The following is a 26,169-nucleotide window of genomic DNA, read 5'->3' on the forward strand; positions in this document are numbered from 1 at the left end:
TCACAATGAAGATAACACCATTTTCATGTTTTCCACCAAATTAATCCACAAATAAGTTCTTAATATTTGACTGAATCTGTAAGTTTCCATCATAAAGTTTCTCTTAGTTGCTATTAGTTATCATAAGCTGTTAAGTTGAGAAATTACTCACGATTCTCGTGGAGCCACTCAGCATAGTGCGACAGAATGTCCGGATTTTCGGGATGTAGCCGAGTTACATGCCTGAGGAGTCTCCCTGATAGGGGACCCGGTTGCATCTTGGCCAATAACAGATAAGCGGGCGTGTAGGAGGCATCCAATCGAAGACATCTCTCAAGCATTTCAACAGCTTGCATGCTGCGGTTCATTTTTCTGCAACAAAAACGAGGAGAAAATTATGTATCGACATGTAGAAATGGAGGGAAAGATGTGAGATGAAAAAGTGGGAGGTGTAACTAGAGTTAGTACACGTTATAATGACAGTATTTGATCAACTTTGGTTTTGCTATCCTTGTCTATCTTTCGACAAAGACGGTGGTACTATTCCTTTCTAGGTCCACAACGATGACAATTTTGTTTTTGACAGTGTAGAAATATAATAAGTTAATGCAGAGAATCGGCATAGCTATTCTTCTATCTTTATTCACTGTTATTATAACGTGGACCACACTATAGAAAGCTCAACATGCTTTCATTTAGCCAAGACTACATACACTCTTGCCGAGACGTGGAGAAAATTATGTATTGGAATGTAAAAATTGAGAGAAAGATGAAAAATAAAAAGGATGAAGATGTAACAAGAAGTTCAACATTAAGCCAAGACTACACTCTCGTCGAGACATAATGAATCGAAAGCCGAGTGAAGCCAAGTGAAGGAGAGCGGTGACATATTATTCATCCACACTCTCGCGTTTGTCATTATTCGTACGAACTCGGCAAGAGTGAAGCTCCGGTATCATAGAAATAAAAATTGAGAATGTAGATTTTTTGAAGTAGAAATTTATATTATTACCACTTACAATCATAGAATACAAATACAGCATGTTGTATTCTGTGCTTACAATACTGAAGGAAATAAATTGGAAGATTTGTTCAAATAAATTCGAATTTCCATCTAGCTGTTTACCCTGTTGTCAATATTTGCAGTAGCAGAAGTCTTCGGGGTGATTTACAGAATTTGATTTTGAAAGCCCCCCTGGAATAGTCCTCAGATTCGTCAGTCGGCGTTCGAAACAACTACTGTTGAAGAAAAGGAGGGAGAAGAGGAATTTGACAACGGCGTCCATGGGTCTCTCTGTAAGTAATCCAATTTACATAAACGATAGTCTCACGATTCGTAGAAGAAAACTTCTCATTGCTGCGCGAGAAGAAAAGAAAAAGAAGAAATATGCTTTTGTTTGGGTCCAGGATGGAAGGATATTGATGAGAAGGGAATCGACTGGCCCTATCATTCCAATAAACTGTCTAGAAGATATAGTAAAAAAATAGAGGTAGCCTGGGATTACTAGATCTTTTCTTGTCTTTATCATGTAGCCTTATTCTCAGATGTGAAAAATTATTGAACTTTATTATGTTTGCGAAAAAGTTAAAGAATTTAGTTATTAATATTTATTTAAATTTCTTCTACTTCTATTATGGGGGATAATCATTATATTAATTCGTTTCTAAATCTATGTGAAGTAAATATGGATAATCTGATTATTGTTCATCAAAATATACGTAGTATGCGAGAGAACTTCCAATCTTTCATGAGTGAGTTTCTTGGTGAGAATGTTCGTCCGCATATTTTTATTTTCTCAGAAGTATGGATAAAGGAACATGAAATTGATTTTTATAAATTGGATGGTTATAATGCTTACTATAAATGTAATGAAAATCACAGGGCAGGCGGAGTAATTGTTTTCATTACCAATAAATTCAAAAGTGAGTTAACTCAAGCAGATACAAGTACATTTGATGTGTTAAATATTAGTGTAGAATTAACTCCTAGGATTAAGTTTGCTCTGTTAGCTGTATATAGATTACAATCTTATAGTGTCACTGCTTTCACAAATGAATTACAAACATTCATGGAAAATATAAACGATAAAAATTTAATTATTTGTGGAGATCTGAATATATGTGTTAAGGAAGTAACTCGTGAAAATTATGAATATCTAACACTTATGGCTAGTTTTGGTCTTGAACAGCTGATAAATGCACCAACCAGAGTTAATAGAATGAGCTCCTCATCAATTGATCACGTTTTCTATAGAACTCGAGATAACATGACATGTTCTGCTGGTATCGTTAAGATTGATGTGACCGACCATTACCTAATTTACTGTCTCCTGGATATAGGTGACATAATAAATCCTAGCTCCCAAAACTCTTCTACCCTAGTCAATTCTATTTCTAAATTTAGCTATGAAATTTTTTATGAACATGTGAAATGTATTGATTGGATTGATGTGTATGATACTAATGATGTGGATGTTGCTTATCAATTATTTCTCAACAAATTAATAACGGCTGCAGGAAGATCAAAGGTAGAGGCTCCCAAAAAACGCAGTTATAAACCACTACAACCGTGGATAACATATAATTTGTATCGACGCATAACCAAACGAAATAAACTATATAAAAAGACAATAAAGCATCCAAATAATAATGACCTTCTTAGTTACTATAAAGCTTACAAATCAAGTCTGGCTGCAGATTTAAAGTTTACGAAAAATTCTTACTATTATTCTTTATTTGAGAATAAAGCAAAGAACACAGCTGCACAATGGAAGTTAATAAATGATTTAACCGATTGCCAGAAAAATAAAAATAAAGATATTGTTTTAGCCGAACAAAATAATGTTGTATCAGATCCTTGTATAGTTGCTGATAAATTTAATAATTATTTTGTGAATATAGTAGATAAATTGAAAAATAATTCCGCTAACTGTATAACAGAACGAAATGAATATAAAAATTGGTTTCCAGAAGGAAATTATTCAAATTCTTTTTTTTAAACCCTGTTTGTACAGATGAAATAGTTAGAGTTCTGAAAAGTTTTGATGATTGTAAGTCGTCTGGAATTGATGGAATTTCGGTGAAAGCAATAAAATTGGTCAGCGTATTAATAGCTCCCGTTTTAGCATATATAATAAATCTTAGTTTTGAGTTGGGTGTTGTCCCTGAACAATTAAAACAGGCTGTGGTCGTCCCGATATTTAAGAGGGGAGATAGCAAACAAATGGGTAATTATAGGCCAATATCTTTATTGCCTATTTTTGCTAAACTCATTGAAAAAATTTACAAAAGCAGACTGATTTTGTATTATAAGTTCACTTCTTATTTTAGTTCTAACCAGTATGGCTTTATGGAAGGTAAGAGCACTGAAGACGCGCTTTTGGCGGTTTGCAATGCATTACATGAGGGAACTAACACTAGCAATGGTGTTGCTGGATTATTTATAGATATTTGTAAGGCATTTGACTGTGTTTCTCACGAGATAATTCTGAATAAGTTGTGGTTATCAGGAGTGAGAGGTGTCACACATAAATGGTTCCAGAGTTACTTATCAAACAGAAGTCAGAGGGTTAGAATAGCTGATAAAATAAGTGAGCCTTTGGTTTTATCTTGTGGAGTCCCACAAGGCTCTGTTCTGGGTTCTATTCTTTTTTTGGTATATGTGAACGACCTCTGTAATGGAAAATTCATTGGAAAACTAACAGCATTTGCGGACGATACTGCCCTGACATATAACTTGCCCAGAGAGATTGACATTAGTCAGTGCATTTGCGATGATCTGATAAAATTGAAGTATTGGTTTGAATTAAATGACATGACTATCAGCAACAAAACAAAAGTCATATCGTTCAATTCGAGAGGGGGAGATCAGGCAATTCTTGATATATTATATAAGTGTAATGAATGTGTAGCCTCACCCATTCAGCAGTCATGTAACAGGTGCATGCAAATTGAACAGTGTGATTCTATTAAGTATCTTGGCGTTGTTATTGATAAAAATTTGAATTGGAAAGAACATATTAAAAAAATAAAAGGTGAACTAATATCTACCCTGAGAAAATTCTATTTTCTACGCTATATGTGCCCAATTAACGTCTTAAGAATGCTGTATTTTTCTCTGGTGGAGTCCAGACTTCAATACGGGCTGGTATGCTGGGGAGGTACCTATATAACTACAGTGAAACCGTTAATAATATCACAGAAAAAGCTTTTAAGAGTGATAATGCATAAAGGGAGAAGATTTCCATCTCGAACACTATTCTTGACTTTGAAAATTATGCCATTGAGACATTTATATGTTTTTAGAGTTCTCCGAATATTTTATATGAGAAGTGGTAATATTGGTGTGGAAGCGAATATCTATAGCCAATCCCTGAGAACAACGAACCGATTTAAAGTACCAAGACCTTACAAGGAGTCCTTCCGTAGATCTTTTCCATATTTGGCACCAAAACTGTTCAATTTGTTACCACCTTATTGTCTTTTTTCCCACTCATTATACATATTGCAGAGAAAAGTGAAAGAGTGGCTTCAATCATTGGATAGTGTGGAGGTTATGCTTTGTTAGAAAAATATTATTATTATTATTTTACTATTTTTGTAAATGTATAAAGAATTCCTTCTTGTTTTATCGAGGTATATATTGCCTATGTATATCATTTGTAAAACTCTTGCAATATCTAATGTTAAAGTGAACAAAATAGTGCCCGCCAATCGGACCCTTTTTTTGCTTCCAAAAAATTTGAAAAAATAATAATGTATGGCTGCCCCAATACAGGTTTTTTAAAAAACAACCTCAGGAGCAGCCTATTCCACATAACCAGGATGGTATATTATGTTATTACAAATGTCTTACTATGTTTTATTATTACTTATAATTTTGTAGTTTCTATAAAATTTTTTGAAATAGTATGGTCTAAGTTATTATGTAGAGATGTAACTTGTATTTTGTATTTTGAACTTGTATTTTGTATTGTTTGAATTATGTGGAAATAAACTTATTTATTTATTTATTTATTATTTGTTTTTTCAAACAACTTGAGGTCTTTCGACACCTGGTTAAGTGTAGCTGGGAATATGTCTTCGGAAGACTTCCTTTCTTCCGATGTTTAATCCACGCTTCGCTGGTGTGAACGGGGAAGATTGAATAACATTGGTAGATAGGCCGGCTACGTCCTCCGAAGATGTATGCCTAGCTACAAGTAGTTAGGGGTGAAAAGACCTTTAGGCCTAATAATCTCGTTCCTATATCCCTAAGCTGTTCCTATTCATTCATAACTCTACCTTCATTGTATTCATCCCATCATCATCACCTAGGCTTAAAATACTTCTAGAAAGTTGCCTTTGTAAAATAGTAAATAAATGAATAAATAAGCTGTGTTTGCCAGGCCTGGGCTGTCCCTATAATATTGTAACTATTGTAACGTAGGTTAATTAATAAATATACAAAAGCAGAAAGAATTCACACCTGCTCTAGAACATGGGTTTCACATAGTTGAGTAGGTTAATTTCCGAAAAAATGCAATTTATTTATATTTGTAGTAAATTACATATATTGTATTTTTGAATATTATCTACATTTTATTGATTAGATTGTTTATTTGTATATTAATGGAAATAGAATTTATTTGTATTGTATTGTATTGTATAATTACATCGATCATTGAAAAAATAAAGATCTTAAATACAAAAATGTTTTAAATGAAAAATTTGGAAAAAATTCGCTCGTGATAATTTCTTGAGTGACAGGATCACTGATTGATAACTCGCTCAACAACCAATTTATCACAACTAAATTAATTGACCAACTCATTTTAGTACTAAAAATGTGAGATTCAACTGCTACTTACCTGTAAACTTGACCAAGATTGTAGTGAGCGTTGACATGTTTTGGCTGGATCTGAATTGCAGATTGAAAGTGGTTCTCAGCATCCTCAGCACGCGTCATAAGAGTGCCCAGGTTATTATGAGCACTGGCGTAGGTTGGCCATAACCTATAAAAAATATCAAAAAGGAATTCAATACGACTTCAGAAACATAAAAAGCTTTCTCTATTTTCTTGGATATCATCATAATTTTAGATAAAAATTGAACAGGATGAAGGGTGGAAATGAGGGTTGGATGTAGTTCTACAACTGCAGAATATTAGTTGTAGAGTGGGTGTAGTCCTATTTCAAGAAACAATTTGTACCTCGATTTTCGAATATTTCTGACAAGGTATAATTTAATTCAAAATGTTCCCTGCTCTTAAGATTTCTTGTCAATACTTGAATCTTGGGCGAGGCCTATTTCTTTTTCTCACTTGTTCAAGTGTCTGAAGACTGTCATTTGTCTCTCTCGTATTAATTTAAGCTAGAATTGAACTGTTCATTAACCAAAGTGTTAGATTTCAGTCAAATTACATTGAAAAAAATTGTCTCTCTCTCTCTGATTATTTCTTCCATGGGAATAAGTAGTGTCTATCTATACTCAAACAAGATACATTGTCATAGCTTGCTCTCTAACTGTACTTCATCATGCAGACGTGATTTTTATCACTTGCTTGGTTGACTATTTCCACATTTTTTCAATTATAGCTCTAGTGTAGGTGAAAAAAGGAGATTTATCAGTATTATTATTTCTCTTTTTATATTCAAGTGATAAATTTCCTTTATGTATATTATACTTCATTATCATTATCATCCTCTTACACTTGCACAAGCTGTTTGTTTATTTTGTTCTTTTCTTGTTTTGTGGAAATAAATATATTATTAATATATTGAATACTTTCAAATTCATCCCACTAAGATTGACTTTGCCATAATGAATTGTTCGTTAACTTGATTGTCAATGAGTTATAATAGTATGTATACATTGTGCTAACTGAATACTTCGAAGTTTTTCAATGTAAATTGACTTTACCATTTTGAATTTTTCGATAATTACTCCATTGTAAACGAGTGATAATATTGATTGGTAATTCGCTTTCTCAAATGAGATGATTGGAACTGACAGCTTTGTCCTTGTAATTCAACAACAATCTCAATCAATCTAACAGTTTTTTGGTACTCCGACCTGATTGGATTTGAATTATGGATTCTGAGTATCCTCCTTCCCTCAATTCCTTTTCAACAGTCTTCTCGATCAATTCAACTGAACATTTCTTAACAATTGAATCGGATTTGAATGATAGGACATTTCCAGTCACCTTTCTTCCCTCAAGAACAACAAATTATTCAACTTTTTGGTACTCAATGACCAGTAGTATAATAATGATCGATTTGTTCGAAATATGGAGGGATAAATACTTGACAACAAATTATTCAACTTTTTGGTACTCAATGACCAGTAGTATAATAATGATCGATTTGTTCGAAATATGGAGGGATAAATACTTGACAAAACCTTATAATAGAAGCAATATTTTTGGAACCTGTCTATTATTCTGACAGAAACCGATGCTGAAATTCTGAATGGGAGCAGGAATGGTTGAGTAGCTTTACTGAATGAGAAGTAGCTTATTTGTTACTACGAAATTGATGTTGATAATCGGTCTTAAATATGCAATATTTCGTTATTAATAGCAAGTATGCTCATTGTTTAAACAATTGAAAATGTTGAAACATTCTTAAACACCAATAACTATTCCCTCTCAATAATTATCTATATTCATTTAACATCCTATCATTCCACAATTCTCAACTAGTATTATTCAACCACTTGCATTCTTCTCTAATCTAGTCCCTGCATGTTTGAGAGATTAGTATAATTTTGTTCACTTGCAACTTCATTCATATTTCGACTATATTATAAACTTATAGAGACTATAGAAATTATTTTTTTTATCAGCACTACAGCCCAATATTATGAGCTTTGGCCGGCTCCACTACAGCTCTCCACGCTTCTCGGTCCTCTGTTAATTGTCTCCATTCTCTATATCCCATTTTTTGGAGATCGTCTCTCACTTCATCTTCCCACCTTATTCTCGGCCTTCCTATCTTTCTTCTTGAATGTAGCCTCTCTTTGAAAATTATTTTAGGCATTCTGTTCTCGTTCATTCTACAGATATGTCCAAATCATCTAAGCCGCTGTGCTTTTACAAATGTTACAATATTTCGGCCTTCTATCAATGCCTCGAGCTCTGAATTAGTTTTTCTCCTCACTCCTCTCCTTCTTTAACCGGACCATAATTCTTTCTTAGAATTTACCTTTCAAAGAATTATATAGAAATTATAGAGACTATATTATAAACGGACTTTATAAACAGATATTATTGACGAGCGAAGTGAGGTCTAAGATTCAAATCGACGGTTTTGCATTTCCATTTATGTTCCGCATTAACGGCAAAACGCGGAATTAGATTTTCATGAAATTTGCCAGGTATGTTCCTTTTTGAATTTCGCGTCGACGTATATTTTTTGAAATTTTTCATTTTAAGGGTAATAGAAAAGGAGAATGAGTCCCCTCTTAACGCTAATATTACCTTCAAAATCAGACTATAGAATTATGCATCATGAATCAACTGTCGAATGGATTATTAATGGCATGCAATGACCCATTCAATTAATATCTCAATGTATTTGCCAATGACTATGATTATATCATAGTTCCTGAATACTCAGATCCAATCATCATTATATTCATTAAAATCATCATCCAACAATGCTCAACAGTATAACGCTACAGATGTGGAAACACAGTCGGCAATAATTTTGAAATTTTTAAATGTGCCGCCAAGTGCAGTTACCATGGCAACTGATAACCGATACGCGGCAGCCATGAAGTGTCTACCGGACGGCAGGTCAGCACGTCGCCGGTCATAACTTGTCAAATTTTGACGGTCACCTTAGCCAGTCGCGTCGCGAATTTCAAGCGATACGGACCTCCATGTCGTCGCACTCGTGAATTTTGCAGTTCTAAAGAATATTTCCGGCATCTAGAAGCTCGTTAATGGATCAGGAACTTAATGTGAGTATTGTGAGTCTTTGTTATTACCTAATTTTAAACCAATGAAATTCGATAACCATAGATAAGATATTAATTAATCACTGTGGATGTAATTTGAAGGTAATTATCAATAACTTCATGCAATTATCATGGAAATAATTGATTGAAGCGAAGCTGAGGTCTTAGTTTCGAATTGATCAGCTTTTGTCTGTTTGTTTGTACCGCAGTTACAGCCGCATTTATTGTCCGATTTGAATAAAACAAGGTACAAGTACTTTGAATCGAGGCGCATCGACGTATATATTAAGGTGCGTACATATATACGCGCCACGAACATGAGCAATTCACTTTTAATTAGCTGATGCCAAGCTTTTTATATCTGTATCATACCGTTTCTGTGAAAATTTCAGCTGATTGAAAGTGAATTGTTCATGTTCGCGGCGCTTATATCTGTACGCATCTTAAGGTTTTTTTTTAATTTTGCATTTAAAAGATAATAAAAAAGGAAAAGGAATCTCCTTCATGCGCCAATATTACCGTAAAAAATCAGGCTATAGAATTATTTATCATAAATCAGCTGTAGAGTGGATTATTAGTTGCATGCATTGACGCATAAAATTAATATCTCAATGTAACTTATAAGTAAGAAATAAACTGTAGTGTGGACTATTAATTGCATGCAATGACGCATGCATCTAATTACTGAAAGAAACAAGATATTCTCTCAATCTTTCTCTGCTTTCAACTCGGGCAGACCTGTTGCCAGTATGTCTTGAAGGAGATTAGCATTTGATGTTAGCATTCTCGATACACCAACCCCAACAGCCATTAGCCGTTTCCACACCGATATCTTGCCGACACGACATATACAGACAAGATTTATATAACTGCGCAAGGTCTACTATTCACAGAACTACTAGTACCGTTTTCACACCGATATCTCGCCGACACGACATATACAGACAAGATTTACTCTGATGGACTGTATAAGAGGAGGCTGTGGTTTATAACTGCGTGAGGTCTACTGTTCATAGAACTACTAGTACTATATCTATCATCAAAATAAATGAACTATCTCATTCATACTACTATCTACTATACTGATATCATTAACGTTACGAACTGAGAAATCACGTCCGGACCAGGATTGAGATCAAACCCGTAAAAATAAGACTTAATTTTGTGATCATCACATTTTTTAAATTGCAGGTAAAATCTAGACCTCTATTGCACAATACTAACAGTCTTTGTGTGCTCCATAGGGAGCTAAAACTTTAGCTTATAGTGATTTTGAGTTAGTAATAGTAATTGAACACCAGAGTAATAATTAACTATGAGATTGGTGTTCATCATAATAACTGATAATATTGCTGCAGTAAGGATTAGTTTGATTCAACTACTCATAGGGAGGGTACCAAATATACCTGAATAAAACCGACTATAGGGTTATTTTTGAGGATTTAATACTGTTCCTCCGTACGAGTGTAAATGTGGTTAATTAGACTAATTTGTTTCCATCCCTAAATACAGACCAGACACATAGTCAGTACGAATCTCGGATTACACTGCTGGTCTTTATAGTATCGTGTTGATGAAATGGATTAAAATAGAGAGGATAATAGAGAGAGAGTGGGTGAGAGAGAAGCGAGAAGGGTGAGAAAGAACACCAATTCGAGTAGTGTGATGGAAGGGGGAGGATCAAAAGATCAAATTGTGGAAAAGAGGGATAGAGTATGAGAGAGGGAGTAAGTGAGCAAGAGAATAGAATAGAATAGTAGAATAGAATAGAATAGGTAGAGGAAGAAGAAAAATGATAATATGTTTGTATCAAAATGGGATGAGAGATGATAGAATGAGGGAATTTGAAATTAAAGAGTAAAGAAATTTGAAGATAAACACAGGGAGAAATGAAGGAAAGCAGAATGAGGAAGCTGAAGAATGAGGAAAGATAGGTTCATGGAAGAAATGGATAAACTAAGGGAAGAGAGATGCAGAACAGGTAGAAGAATAGAGAAAAAGTTATCAAGAATAATTGGAGGAATTGCAAATTACTCATTGCTCAAAAATATTATTAGAAGAACCAACAGCAATTGAAAATGCAGTAAAAAGAGATAAACAGGAGGAGGAGATAACGAAAAAGGAATAGATGAAGTGGAGGAGACACTGAAATTGAATAATAAATACTAAGAAATTGTCAAAAACCACAGATTTATTGATACTTAGAAGGCCGGTTTCGGCTGTTACACCATTGTCAATCTCTGATAAACCAAGTATTAATAAATCTGTGGTTTTTGACAATTTCTTTTTTATTTAATATGAATAAATACCACAATATCAACTTCTCAACTACACAAAAAGAGACACTGAAATGTTCAGATTGATGATCTAGAGTATAAATTGAAATGGACATAACCTGCATGATAGTTGGACAATTTAAGACAAAATTAGGAAATTGAAGAAGTTTTGGGCAATAGCCTGTTTTTTTCTTTTCCGACTACTGTATTGTTTACTCTTTAATTAATTTGAAAAACTGGAGGTGAAACACAGGGATGAAAAATAGAGAAATTGATAAAGCATAAGCAAGAAGTTAGTGATAAAGAAGCAAAACATAGGGAGAGAGAAAGAGAAATAAGGAATAAATAAAATAGGATAATGTAGTGAGATAGGAAGAAGATGAAAAAAGAAAAGATCGTGATCAATGAGAAAAAATAATTCAATAAACGAAGAGGAGGGATCAAATAAAAAAAAAGATGAGAACGAAAAGAGAATAAGAATGTGATCGATTGATCAATGTAAAGAGAGAAAGGAACAAAGAGAGATCGAGAGAGACAGCTGGATGAATACTACATCCTATACATTCTATCTTTTATAGATAAATGAGAAAAGAAATGCTTAGAGAATTGTATTGAATTGAATAATTGCTTTTCAAGGGCGGAGTTAGGACTTTAGGTCCTCTCTGCCACATAACCCTTGCAAAGGGAGAAAGAGAGAATGCGTAAGAGATAATGAGAGAAAAAGAGAGGGGTGAGAGAGAAAGAGCGTGACAGTACGAGAGTGAGTGGTAGCATAAACTGCTGAAATGAGCATTCAGTTTCACCGACGCATGTCACGTTGTAACCTGAGCTTAATTTCGGTTATTGGCCATCAAATTCCTGGCTGAAAGCGACTCACCAAACATCCCCAATTTCCACAATCATTTTCCGAGGGTGAAATTCGAATAGGGCATGAAAACACACGATCCACCCTTCAAAAAATACCTACATTCCAAATTACAGCAACCCCTTGTTTCGACATTGTATTCTGAAAGGGGTGAATAGAAATGTTGCCAAATCTTGCACTGTGGCACAGGAATAGTTGAAAACGTGCTTTCTGTAGTGTCTGATTCCAATTAGAAAAACAAATGGATGTACCTTTTTACTGTAGGACGTACCTAGTTATTGTGGGTGAAGGGTGCTTGCAATCAGCTAATAATGGTAGTTCTCTAACTCTCTCTCACACACACACTCTTCCTCAGTCCGTATCACTCTCACTCTTTCTATTCATCTTCTCTCCCCCTTTCTCTTTTACTTCATCTTTCACTCAACCTCTCTCTCACTTCCGTTTTTGTCCGATATTATCTCTATTGAAAAATCTGAGAATTCTGCGAACTGCAATTTTTTGTGTGATTGTTGAAAATTGGGTATTTTTGTGGTCAATTCTCCAGCATTGGCATTCTCTACAATCGAGTTTTTTCTGTGAGAGTTGGTAGGGATACATTTTCAAATTAGAGTCGTGCAGTTTTTGATGATATTCAGATACATGGACAATTATAGCTGAAACCTGCCCAGTGTAACGTTTTTAACAGCTTCTTTTATTCACTTTCTGTGTTGTTCTAAAGGTGGAGAGGTAAATTGTATTATAATTCGAATTTATCAATTTTAAATTGAAGTTTGAAGTTGTCCGGTAGCAATTATAAACCCATTCTATTTCGAGTTCATTTTCCATTTTTTTTTTATCCATCACTATTATTTGTATTCAATACAGCAATTATAAACCTATTCTATTTTAAGTTTATTTTCCATATTCATCTATCACTATTATCGTATTCAATAGAACAAATCGATATGGTCAAGATCACCGATTTACTGAAACAATTTGAAAAACTTGTTTCTCAAGTTACACCATTATCAGTATTTATAGTGAATTGAGAATTCAAACAACGAGCAGCGGAATATTATAGTGTAAAGGAAGGTATTCGATTGGCCGTTAGCTTTCAACCAATGAGCGTTGAACTCAGTCAAACCTGGTATAGGTAGTCTACCATTGGCCGTGAGCTGTTAACCAATAAGCGTTGAGTTGAGCTGAACCTGCAATAGCTGCTCTGTTATTGGCCGAGACAAGGCACGCTTAAGAATTCCGGGATAGCAATATTCGAATAGCCAGGGTAATGGAAAACGATTCCATGACTAGTTCAAACGAGCAGACTGATTTTAGTCAGTACAACAACAACGTCACTAATTCAGACTCATTTTAAAGTGATAGTCCAGTTTTATTCTTTTTGCTATCATACTTTCGAATAGAATAAATTTTCTACTATTGTTTTAGTTGCAGTTTTTGCATTTTAGTGTTTACTGCTTCCATTCTTACTCATATTTTACACTTGGTTCTGTCAGTTACTAAGTTTTTATCCATTTGTTATTGGTTCACAGTTCTTATGACCATATTTGCAATATTCGGGCCTTTCTGGTCGTGACCAATGACAGAACAGCTATGACAGCTTGAGCCGAGCTCATCGTTCATTGGTCAACAGCTGTCGGCCAATCGGCGCTTAGCTCCTACAGGAGCTTCTCTCCTACTATTTATATTCGCTTACTCCATGTTTGTACTTCAAGTTTACTAGACATTGATGATGATGTAACAACCGACTTACGTATTTCAAATTGTCTTAATGGATCGGTGGTTTTGACAATATCAAGTTGATTTCAGTCAATCTTAAATTTATTATAATTATAATAGTTATTATTATATATACAGAGTGATTCATAATTATGGTAAAATAATTTTATACGTGATAATAGAGGTAAAAATAAGAAGAAAAGTTCTTATAAACATATATCCAGAAACGCTTCATTAGCGAGCTATATAGGGTGATAGTTTTCGCCCGCAATTCAGTACCTCTGGTGAAATACACCGATGCTGAATTGTTTGGGGACTGGTTTTTGAAAAACTCAAGCTTAATTCATATGGAAAAATATCTGAAAAATTGAATAAAACTAGTCTGGAAGCTTAGTGTGAGTAGTTTTTGAGAAAAAAGTTGAAATATGCAAAAAATCGAAGTAGAAAAACACAGACTTCTACGTTTGATGCCCAATAACTTTCTTTAATGACCAGTAAACAAATAATTTTTCACAATAAGAATTGTAGAGAATTTAATTCTGAGAAGAATTATGTAAGCTGTGTAAACTAAATTTTGATAAAAGTTTAATAAAATGTATTCTTATGTAGTACATTACACCACAAAAATTTGCTGTTTTATGGGGAGAGAACTAATAACTCATAGGTTGTAGCTGATTGCAAATAAAATAATCGGTCTTTTATGAAAAGTTTTATTCTTATATGAAAAGTAACATATTTAAATGACATTAAACTCATACCAAAAGACTAGAGATGATGTTCAATGTGACCTCCCGTTGTTTTGGATGCATATGTTCAGACGTCTTCTCATCGATTGTCGGACCTGTTCAAATATTCCAGGAGTCTGCTTTATCATTTCTATTCCGTTCAAAATCCGTAATCGGAGTTCTTCAATGGTATCAATCGGAGTATTGTATACTAAGGTTTTCAAGTGTCCCCAAAGATAAAAATCCAAAGGATTTAAGTCTGGTGACCTAGCTGGCCATGTTACTGGCCCACCTCGGCCTATCCATTGATTTGGAAAGCTGTGATTCAGGTGTTCACGAACAGCAACACTGAAGTGTGCTTGAGCTCCATCATGCATAAACCGAATGTTTTGGCGCAACTGAAGAGGTACATCTTCAAGTAAGCTAAATAGCTCCTCTCTCAAAAAGTTCAAGTAGATTATGCCATTAAGCCTGGGAGGAAGCTCGAACAGAAGTAGATGATCTCCTATGATTCCTGCCTAAATTTTTACTGAAAACTGATGTTGTGGACGATTAGGATTGATGGCATGAGGATTCTCATCTGCCCAAATATGTTGGTTATGGACGTTAACGATATCTGTTCTTTTAAAGTGTGCCTCGACGGTAAATGAAACGGTTGTTAATAAGTTTGGGTTAACAAGTTTTACTAAAAATCATCGGCAAATACCAGCACAGGAAATACAGTCTCGTTGCAATAGAGTATGAACTTTTTGGAGGTGGTATGGATGTAATTGTTTCTCTTTTAGTATCCTCCAAATAATAGATTGATTGACATTAAACTGCACTGACAATTCTCTCGTGCTCTTCTCTGGATGTTCATAAATTTCATTAAGTACTTGTTCTTCCAACTCAAGTAGATCGGGGTCTGCCTGCATGAATGTGCTCTTTGGATATCAAAGAACCTGTTTCAGACAGACATTGATGAATAGTGGCAAAAAACCTTGAACTTGGACATACTCGGTTAGGAATGTTCTCTCGATACAAACGTCTTGCTTCAGTACTATTACAGTAGTTCCCCATTCCATACATTAAATTCATGTCAGATAATTCGGAGTATGAATAATATCTAAAATTTACCTGCCATTTTTTTAAAAGTTAACACAAAAGCAAAGTGGAATGGTTACAAATAACTGGTTGATGGATTAAAAAAAAACACAGCGCAGATACAGTAGGCCTAACTTACAGTTTGTTGTTTTGTTAAACAGTGAGCTAAAATAATTCTGAAAATGATATTCCAAAACAGCTGATTTATTTTGTTTTTGAATAAAAAAATATTAAAAAGAAATTATCAGCTGTTTTGGAACAGATGTTATTAAAATCCATGTTTTATTTGCAATCAGCTACAACCTATGAGTTATTAGTTCTCTCCTCATAAAACAGCAAAATTTTGTGGTGTAATGTACTACATAAGAATACATTTTATTAAAATTTAGTTTACACAGCTTACATAATTCTTTTCAGAATTAAATTCTCTACAATTTCAATTGTGAAAAATTATTTGTTTACTGGTTATTAAAGAAAGTTATTGGGCATCAAACGTAGAAGTCTGTGTTTTTCTACCTAGATTTTTTGCATATTTCAACGTTTTTCAAAAACTACTCACATTACAGCTTCCAGACTAGTTTTATTCAATTTTTCAGATATTTTTCCATATGAATAAAGCACAAGTTTTCCAAAAACTAGTCCCCAAACAATTAAGCATCGATGTATTTCACCAGAGGAACTGAATTCCGGGCGGAAACTTTCACCCTCTATAGCTCGCTAATGAAGCGTTTATGGATATATGTTTATAGGAACTTTTTTTCTTATTTTCACCTCTACTATCATGTATTGAATTATTTTACCATAATTATGAATCACCCTGTATAATAATATTATAATTATTGCTCTTCAAGAGCTAGGTCTATTTCAAGCTGTTTGTTCAGCAATAGAAAAAATCAGTTCACAAGAATACAAAAGTAGATTCTCTTTCAAGCTGTTTGTTCAGCAATAGAATTAGTCTGTTCACGCGAAAATACAAAAGTAGTTTCTATTTTCTCCGCTGATACTGAGTCTCATATCTCCAGTACATTAGTACTTACATAATATGTCATGAACAAAAAATGTACCACGAACTTTGCATAACCACAAATTTTCTCGAACCCATGGAAAACAGTTGATGATGAACGAGCATGAATCTAGTTGATCAACTTCTCCGTCAATCTCTATACTTTTCTACCATAAACTCACAGGGAAAAAAACAGGAGAAACATTCATAGCCTAGTTCTAGTAAATAATTACTACAAGGAAGTGTAATCACGAAAAAATCTCTTGCACCTTATTCTCGACGTAAGTCTCCTTCAATTCTATAGAAAACCTCGCCTATATTATCTAAAGATTTTTGAAGCAATGCTATTGACAAGAGCTAAATATTACTGGGATATTAATAATTGCCTTCAAGACCAGACTGTCGAGTATTTCATTTCAAATACAGGTATCTATTTCTTGATGGAGACAGGTGTCTAGAGTTTAAATATAGGTATCAGGACTCTAATAATAGTGTTCCATGGTAAGAGGTACTATTAAGCAGTTTTACATGCTAGGGCTGATTTTTGTTCAGGGATGACACCTTTCCCAGTGGCTCCAGCTGTCAAGTCGTCGATAATCATAGTATTTCCGACCGCGTGAAAGTCGAACTCTGATAAAAGCTTGTGCATAATTAAAATAACACCTCGGAAAGCTGATCGATAAAGAAGTTGAAATCTTTATTCTTTCTCGAATGGCAGATGGGTGTGATAGAGGAAGTGATGAAAAGAGAGAGAAAAGTGAGGAGTATGAGTAGTGGAACTAGAAGAACAGAAGAAAAGAGAAGAGAAAAATGAATACAAAAGCAAAAGAGAGAAATGTGAGGAGTAAGAGTGGTGAAACAAGAAGAACATAAGAAAAGAGAAGAGAAAGAGAAGAGGAAAAATGAACACAAAAACAAACAGAAGGAGAAGAATCATTACGAAAGGAGATAATTAGTCGTGGAACTTTACTTTAGAATTTAATTGCTGAGTGACTGCTTAAATCTTTTTTGAATAATCCCACATTTCCATAATATTATACTTATTTTAGATTATGGAATGTCGCTGTTATCAGCAATACATATGTGATCAATAATGAAAGTTTTTTTCTTGATATATTACTTTTTCTAATAATGGAATTCAAGTGGCATCAGTATCTGTAATATTTAGCTCATGACTTTGATATGATATTACTCTACACAAAGAATAAACTCTAAGGGCCGGTTTTCGAGCTCGGGATTTAGCCAAGTTCTAGACTTTGAACAGCTGGAGTCAGAAAATTGGCTTTCCGAAACGGGGCGTAGTCGCAGTTTTTTGTTAAAATCTTTATTTTCTCATTTCTATAATTGCAAACAAAGACCTTAAAGATGTTATTAATTATTATTTCTTCAAGGTCTTTGATTGCAAACGTTATCCCTTGACGAAATGAGACATTCCTAGATAATTCCAAATATCTGAAACCTCAGATATAGAGGGCGTGGTCGCAGTTTTTATGAAAATCTTTATTTTCTCATTTCTATAATTATTGCAAACGTTATTCCTTGACGAAATAAAACATTCCTGAATAATTCAAAATAGGTGAAACTTTACACTATTTTCTCTTAATTTCAATATTTCTGTTCAATAATCTAGTTTTTTCAAAATTTCATTTAAACGTGTCTGTAACTAAAACTATGACTCCGCCCCGTTACGGAAAGCCTGCGACTCCTGCTGTTCTCAAAGTCTACAACTAAGCTAAATCCCGAGCTCGGAAACCGGCCCTAAATATAAATCAGTTTTATCAATAGAACTCTTATCATTTAATATTGTTCCAAATGGAATTATAAATCGACTGATGAATAATTCAAATTCAAATTCATTTTATTGAGCCAAAAAAGAACATACAGGCCAAGTCAAAACATAAAAATAGACAGAATAACAATGTAAAATTAAAAATATAACCATGGTAAGAATACATTTATAATACAACAGCAGATAATACAATACCAAATTGTAGAAATATTGTTGCTCTCTGTAATTTGAGAAAAACATAGTTTTCTTCATAACCTGACGATGGTGTGATCACCGAAACTAGCTGTTGAGCTATTTTTGAAGTTTTTTGTTTTCTTTTTAATAAAGGGTGCTTTATGATTTTTATATTGTTTTGATAAAAACATAGCTTTATTTTTGTCACATCCACCATATTTGTACACAGGAAAACTAAACACAGTATTCCAGTTTTTTGTTGAAACCAATAAATCTCCAGCTGTGAGATGGAGTCCTTTTAACAGATTTAATGAATTTGGATGATACATAAATAATGCAGTCCTTCCAACAGATTCAATAAATTAATGTGGAAGTTACAAAAATAGATTCACTAAATTTTAGTGAAGTGAAATCATAACCCTATTTTGGACTTTTAAAATGTTATCTAAATTTAGGACAGAAATAGTACAAGGAGTATCCTTAGTTTTTCTCCCCCAATCAGTGCTTCTTTGTGAAAAATATAAAAAAAATAATAATAAAACTGTGTTTTCCTATCAGGGAGAAATTCACAATATCAACTCTTATTCAACAAATTTTATCTACTCTTCGTATTGTTGAATAAATTCCATTCAAATACTCTTATTCGATTGAATTACCAGAGATTTCTATCAGAACAATATGATGGTTAAATAATTTTCAGTCACAACATTAACACAAATATTATCACTTCTCGATTTAAATACTAGAGATAATTATCATGATAAATCTTTATGATGGTGAAACAATGACATAAAAAGCGGCGAATGTGATTAGTTACACAGTGTTTTATCGAGAACTCACACTATTCGTTCTCGTATTCATAAGCCGTTCTGAAACCCTCCAATAACTAATTTCAACACCGATAATCCTCTTTTGCACTACAAATGAATTCATTGCCAATTCATTCCCCAGCATCCTGCTTGTTCACTACCCGTAAACACTCACAATCCATCAATGATTTCTCAACACTCCCAGTGAATTAATCCCCCAATTCATTTCCACACTTTCAATGAATTAATCGGCCAATTCATTTCCCTCTAGCTGCATGCTAAATCAACCGAACAACCCTTGAAATCCAGCGGCTCATAATATGATTGCGGCCTAATCTAACAATGTCAGAACTCTGGAATCATTGAAGTTTTGTCCATTCATTGAACACGTATACAATAAAAGCTTGAAGGTTTTGGGATTGGTATGAAGTTTTTGAATAATTCAAAATCGGGTAGTTGTGTCCTGATATTTTCGAAAAAAATCGGTGGGGTGTGGGGGGAAAGAGAACCCCGTTAAGGGAGAGATGAGAAGCAGTTTTTTTGTTTTGTTTTTGTTTTGCTAAACGCTTGCAGTGTAATGGTAGGTTTGGAGTATGATATCAATATCCAATTTCCATATTAAAACTAGACGTTCCTCATATCACTCTCTCTCTTTTGCTCCACCAGTTCCCTCTATAGTTTTCTCTCTCTCTTTCCTCGACTGTTGTGTCCCCTTTTTCAGTGTGTCCTTTGTTTGCCTTTTCAACTGGAACGCCTGAATCAATTGCGCGTCGTCCCTATTAATACGCCGACTCGCGTATTGGAAAACAAATGCGATCAGTTCATGGCAGTCGGAAAAAAGAGAGCCACTGCTGGAAGGATAACAGTAGCTTATCAGTATAGAGCTGTTGAAATACTACTGTAGTGGAATTGAAGTAATGGAGTTCCACTTTTGGAATACTATTGTGTAGTCTTTGAACTGTAGTAATTTTCCATTATTTATACGATTCATCATCATATTAAAAAAAATAATATTAATATAAAATAATAATTTGTGAGTCAAAGTTGAATAAGTCCACTCATAAATTCGTGATCGCACAATACTTTGACTTCTGATAGTCTAATCATTGTTTGCCATTTGTGAACAATATATATGAGTTCATCAACATTACATTATAATAAATGTCATTTAAAAAATGTATAACATGATTTTCCTAAGTATGAAAGTTGTTCCTGAATATCCAATCCAAATAGTCACACAAAAGTCACACTTTTGATGACTTTCCAACATGATCTAACTCATGAGTCTTCTCTTTCTTCGGTTAACATTTGTTGGGCTGGTTGGCAGCAGCTCTCCATGCCTCTCTGTCACCCGCCATCCTTTTAAGGTCTCTGTAGTTGTCACATCTCAGATCGTTCTTCAGTTGTTCTATATGTACTCCAGTCTTGGCCTTCCTCGAGCAAACCTTCCCTCCATTATGTTTTTTGTTTTTTTGGCCTACCATACACGTTTCGATCGGCTCGAAGACCCGGACTGTTCAGTCCAGGCATTCACGCCGGGCCTGAATGCCGGTCTCCGCAATCACGTACCGGTCGGCCTTTCGGCCGTTGTATGTCAGTGATTTAATCTTTCGGCAAGACTCAGAAGCTTTCACACGCTCATCACATTCCTGGTAACTGAAGTATCGAGTCTCGCGGGAGCTCTATTTGAAGGAGCTCTATTGGTGTTTTGTGCAGATTTTAGTAAATTTTAGTGCAATACATTTCAGTAAATTCAGTTCAAGACGACATGTCATCTATTGAAGACCTACAAGCTATCGCAGTGTTAATGTGTGCAGTGTCCAATATAAAAAAAAAAAACGTAAAAGGAGCATGTGGGCGAAGTCATGGCTTGAAAGGAGGAAGATCACCCACGTAAACTTATTGTCCGAGTTGCAAAGTCAATTGTTGCAAAACGTCAATGCAAAACGTGTTGACCAAGGGTAGAAAATATGACGGAGGAGAAAGAGCGGGTGGTTTGGCCATCAGTCGAAACCAGGTTCCCTCACCTACGTTCAGTTCTGTCTCAAGAGCAATTAAAATGAATCCGCCTTCGGGCCGGGCCTCACTGGATTGCAGTGAGGCCACACAAACCAGCCTTGAGGCGACACCATATCTTCGATCGGAGTAAAGGCCTGGACTGAACAGTGCGGGCCTTTGAGCCGATCGAAACGTGTATGGTAGTCCTTCATGTCGAAGAATATGACCAACAAATTGTGCGCTTTTCTTTTTTTTTATTTCTTTCAGTAGACTACCTGTCTCTTCAACTCTTTGAAACACCTCTTCATTCGTTACCTTCTCTCTCTCTCTCTCCAACTGATCCTCAGCATTCTTCTATAGCCCCATGTCTCAAAAGCAGAAATTCTTCTTTCTTCTTCCACACCGATCGTCTCATAGCAATAAAATAGATCAATATCAATCCCCCAAATAATACAATCGGAGAAATGTCACCACTTATTCAATTTCGAATTTCGGATACATTAACACATGAGATGCATAGAATTTGATTAAAGCTTTAGACTTGAACTCACCTTAAAGCTTCCCTGTAATGCTTGACAGCCAGATCAGCTCTCGATGTGTCTCTATGATAGTTGGCGAGGTTGTAGTGCATCTTAGCATTGTGTGGTAGGGCCCTCAGTCCAGACCTAGATGGGAAATGAGAATAAATTCAATGATAAAATCAAATATCCAATTCAGTTCTCAATCAATCTAAAGCTGCGTTTACACCAAAGTTATTAACAAAATTTTAATAACTTAATCCTTATAGATTCTATTAGATTGAACGGAACTTGACAAACACATACGTTCATCATGTTTATGATAAGCTATGTTCAATCTAATAGAATCTATAAGGATTAAGTTATTAACATGTTGTTAATAACTTTGGTGTAAACGCAGCTTATGACCAGCTTGTTGTGGATAGATTTCGTAATAGAAATCAAAATCCCAAGTCAAAACTAATATTACACTTAATCAAGATGGAATGCTAAATAGGTGAACAAAACTTGTGTGGTAGGGCCCTCAGTCCAGACCTAGACGGGAAATGAGAATAAATTCAATGATAAAATCAAATATCCAATTCAGTTCACAATCAATCTAAAGCTGCATTTACACCAAAGTTATGAACAAAGTTTTAATAACTCAATCCTTATAGATTCTATTAGATTGAACGGAACTTGACAAACACATATGTTCATCATGTATATGATAAGTTATGTTCAATCTGATAGAATCTATGAGGATTAAGTTATTAACAAAATGTTAATAATTTTGGTGTAAACGCAGCTTAAGACCAGCTTGTTGTGGATAGATTCCGTAATAGGAATCAGAAACCCAAGTCCAAATTAATATTTCACTTAATCAAGATGGAATGCTAAATAGGTGAACAGAACTTGTGATCTCCTCCACCCCCAATAAGTGGAGTGGAAGGTTAAGCAATTTATCTTGCAGTACTTTTTTGCGTGATTTTTCTCTCTATTCATGGATATACTGGGAAAGTCTATTGAATATCTTGGATATTCAATGCAAGTATATTGTTGATGTACTATAGAAAATTAAAAGAATATTATGTGGATGCATTATTGGAATTATTAGTTATAGCATATCCTACTCCCCTTTGCTGGACAAGAGGAGAAATTAAAATCCACATTATGAGAGGTCAAGAGTAGAGTATTACACTAATTATAAAACTGCACTTGACATAGAGTGCACCGTATAAATTATGAATTGAAATACTTTCCTCAACGTTTACAATCGAGTACAGTATTGAAAAAACAGACGCTATTCTACTGATTATATTTTTGTTCGTTAGGCTATCAATGGGTCGGTTGAAAAAGAGATAGAAATTGCTAGTTCTAAGTTATTTTCTAGCAAATGCCAGGATTTGAGCCACCTGTATTAGCTTAGTTGTATAACTAGAACCAATGACTAGCTGCTAGTCACTAGATTGTAGTTTTTAATCAGCTCATTGCAACAATTTTACTTTCCTTGCCCTATTACCATAGGTAAGGAAAGTATTGCTTTCCGAAAAAAATTAAGGTACCCCAATTTCTAAATTTCTATACGTTTCAAGGTCCCCTGAGTCCAAAAAACTGGTTTTTGGGTATTGGTCTGTATGTGTGTGTGTGGTGTGTTGTGTGTGTGTGTGTGTGTGTGTGTGTGTGGTGTGGTGTGTGTTGTGTGTGTGTGTGTGTGTGTGTGTGTGTATATATATGAGTGTATGTGCGTCTGTGTACACGATATCTCATCTCCCAATCAACGGAATGACTTGGAAAATTTGGAACTTAAGGTCCTTACACTATAAGGATCCGACACGAACATTTTCGATCAAATGCAATCCAAGATGGCGGCTAAAATGGCGTAAATGTTGTCAAAAACAGGGTTTTTCGCGATTTCCTCAAAAACGGCTCCAACGATTTCGATCAAATTCATACCTAGAAAAGTCATTGATAAGCTCTATCAACTGCCACGAGTCTCATATCTGTAAAAATCTCAGGAGCTCCGCCCCATTTAGGTAAAGTTTGATTTTAGATTCCCCATTATCAGGTTTCAGATACAATTTAAACAAAAAATTCCAAATGGAAAAGATTGAGCATGAAAATATCTACAATTATGTTCAGTAACATTTTCACCTAAAATTTAAAATAAGCTCGAAATTCGAGTAAATGTTATTATTTCAATTGCAAACTTTTGATTCTATTGAATCATTCTCTATGAAGAGATAGCAGACCTCGTGTGTCTCCAGCGTTATAGTCCTGTCACCAGCTGGCTTAAATCTTTGAATAGTAGACTTGAGATGCGCGGGAACACTAGCGTCAGGTGATAAATTTTCATAACGGCAAGGAAAGTTGTGTGAGTGCGCCACACCAGATTTTTTCGTTCTGATAGTTAAAATAGCAACATTGAAGAAACACAGGAAGGAAAAAATTGGAGTTTTGAAAGTGTTTTAGCCTGCTGTTACTTTAAACTATCCATACTTCATTGCTCAACTCTGTATTTGGATAAAAACGCATGAAACTTTATTTGTTTCCTTTCAACTATTATGATGAATCGATATGGTTTCAATTACAGTATTTATATGAACTGGGTGATTGGTTACCTGATAAGGGACTCCCTCGTGGCCCAATCTCGATTTCTGTAGACGGTTTTGAACGAAAAACACGCCAGTAGAATCAGAAAAGCCAGTTTCAGTCTTTTTCTCTGCTTTATAATTCCAGAGTCGTTGAGAATCTGCGCTCCATATACTATCAGAAGTACAGCTCCGGCACTGTAAAAAAAAATTATGCTTGTATTCATATTAGGTATATATTTCTTGAATTTTATCCATATTTGTTAATTTCATGTACAAAATTAGGTAAATGTAAGTTTATCATTAATTGGCTAATATCGCCAAGCAGATAATAACCAAGATTAGATAGCATCAGCTTGTCCTGGCTAAATGGTACAAGAACCTAAAAAGGATTTGAAGGAAGTTTATTGCTCATAAATAGATTATTATATAAAATATTGAAGATTGAGGTTATGTAGATGTATTCACGGATCGGTGACCTAGAGATCGATCAAACCGAAGAACGTAGAATCTGACCAAAACCCCTTGGCAGAGCTTTATTGCAATCGGATGGTGTGCAATGTGAAAAAACACCTGTCCACGTGGCTAATTATTAGGTAGCATGGAATTAATATTAATGTATAGAATATTAACTAGCATGCAAAGAGCATAAATAAAAAACCAAATAAAAATAATTTAATGTATTCAGGAAATAAGAGTTACCAGGCGCATGAATACCGAATAAAATTTGCATGCACCAATAGTAAAACGGCAGTTAATAGGCGGCAACTGTAGGCCAATTCAAAAATATTTATATATATTTATATAAATGTACTAGATTTGTGTTAAAAATTTGTGTAATCTATGTTATCGATATGGCTCGAATGCAAAGAAATTATTAATCATATAATCTAAGCAATATTTTGGTATTTTTTGTAAGATCTATTTGAACTTAATGGCGGAGGATTAAGATATTTAAATTTTATGCTAATTTGAAAGTCGGAAAGAGGATCTGTAAAACTTGAAAAGGAAGAACCAGCACTCGCCAGCCAGATGCCACCATAAGAGGACCCCAAATATTTTAGAGCGAAGTACCTTATTAATAATTTTGTAAAAATTAAAGTTAAAGTAAATTATTAAATTTCTTAAAAGACTTCGTGATGCTATTGTGAAGCAGAAGTCATTTTTCATTTTAATTAAATTTATAACCCCTTAGAGGAGACGATTCCGGCTACCATATTCCGGACCACATGGAGTTGGATCGACATCGGCGGCTTACAAGAAGATTTTCGACACGTGAGTGATTAAATTTGAATTTAGTGATGGGCGCCCTAGTGCTTCGAATTAATCTGATGATCAAAGCTAGCTCGCCGAAAGGGTTATTATAAATTGAGAAATTAATAAGAGTAATACTTGCGCAAGTAAAAAATTAGTATTAAAGGTATTTAATTGAAAGAAAAATATAGATCAATATTTTTAGAAATTTCTATTTAATCAAAGAAGTACGAAATCTAGGCTATTAAAACATATGCATATAATATTTAATTTTTTTTTTGCAATACAATTTGCGATAATTTATCATAGTTCTAATTCACTAGATGAATGGCTCTACCTATTCCGTCAGGTGCCGAATCTTGCACCCTGAGATGAAAATATATATTCGATACAAATAAATCTACTAAATACTAGAGATTTTAATATATATATATATTTGGATTATTAGTGGCTAATTTATCAAGCTG

General features: G+C 34.4%; 1 protein-coding gene across 2 annotated transcripts in view; it reads right to left on the reverse strand.

The window, feature by feature from the left end:
- Nucleotides 1–26,169, reverse strand: part of LOC111043705 (protein O-mannosyl-transferase TMTC1) — a 287,369-nt gene that overhangs the window by 12,385 nt on the left and 248,815 nt on the right. For both annotated transcript variants that reach the window (XM_039439284.1, XM_039439285.1), the window contains exons 9-12: nt 24,479–24,646; nt 21,912–22,025; nt 5,829–5,972; nt 152–351 (exon numbers count right to left, since the gene is read on the reverse strand). In XM_039439284.1, coding sequence (XP_039295218.1) covers nt 152–351; nt 5,829–5,972; nt 21,912–22,025; nt 24,479–24,646 — 626 coding nt within the window. The remainder of the gene's footprint in view (nt 1–151; nt 352–5,828; nt 5,973–21,911; nt 22,026–24,478; nt 24,647–26,169) is intronic.

Source organism: Nilaparvata lugens, chromosome 12 (genome assembly GCF_014356525.2).
Source record: "Nilaparvata lugens isolate BPH chromosome 12, ASM1435652v1, whole genome shotgun sequence".
Lineage (NCBI taxonomy): Eukaryota > Metazoa > Arthropoda > Insecta > Hemiptera > Delphacidae > Nilaparvata > Nilaparvata lugens.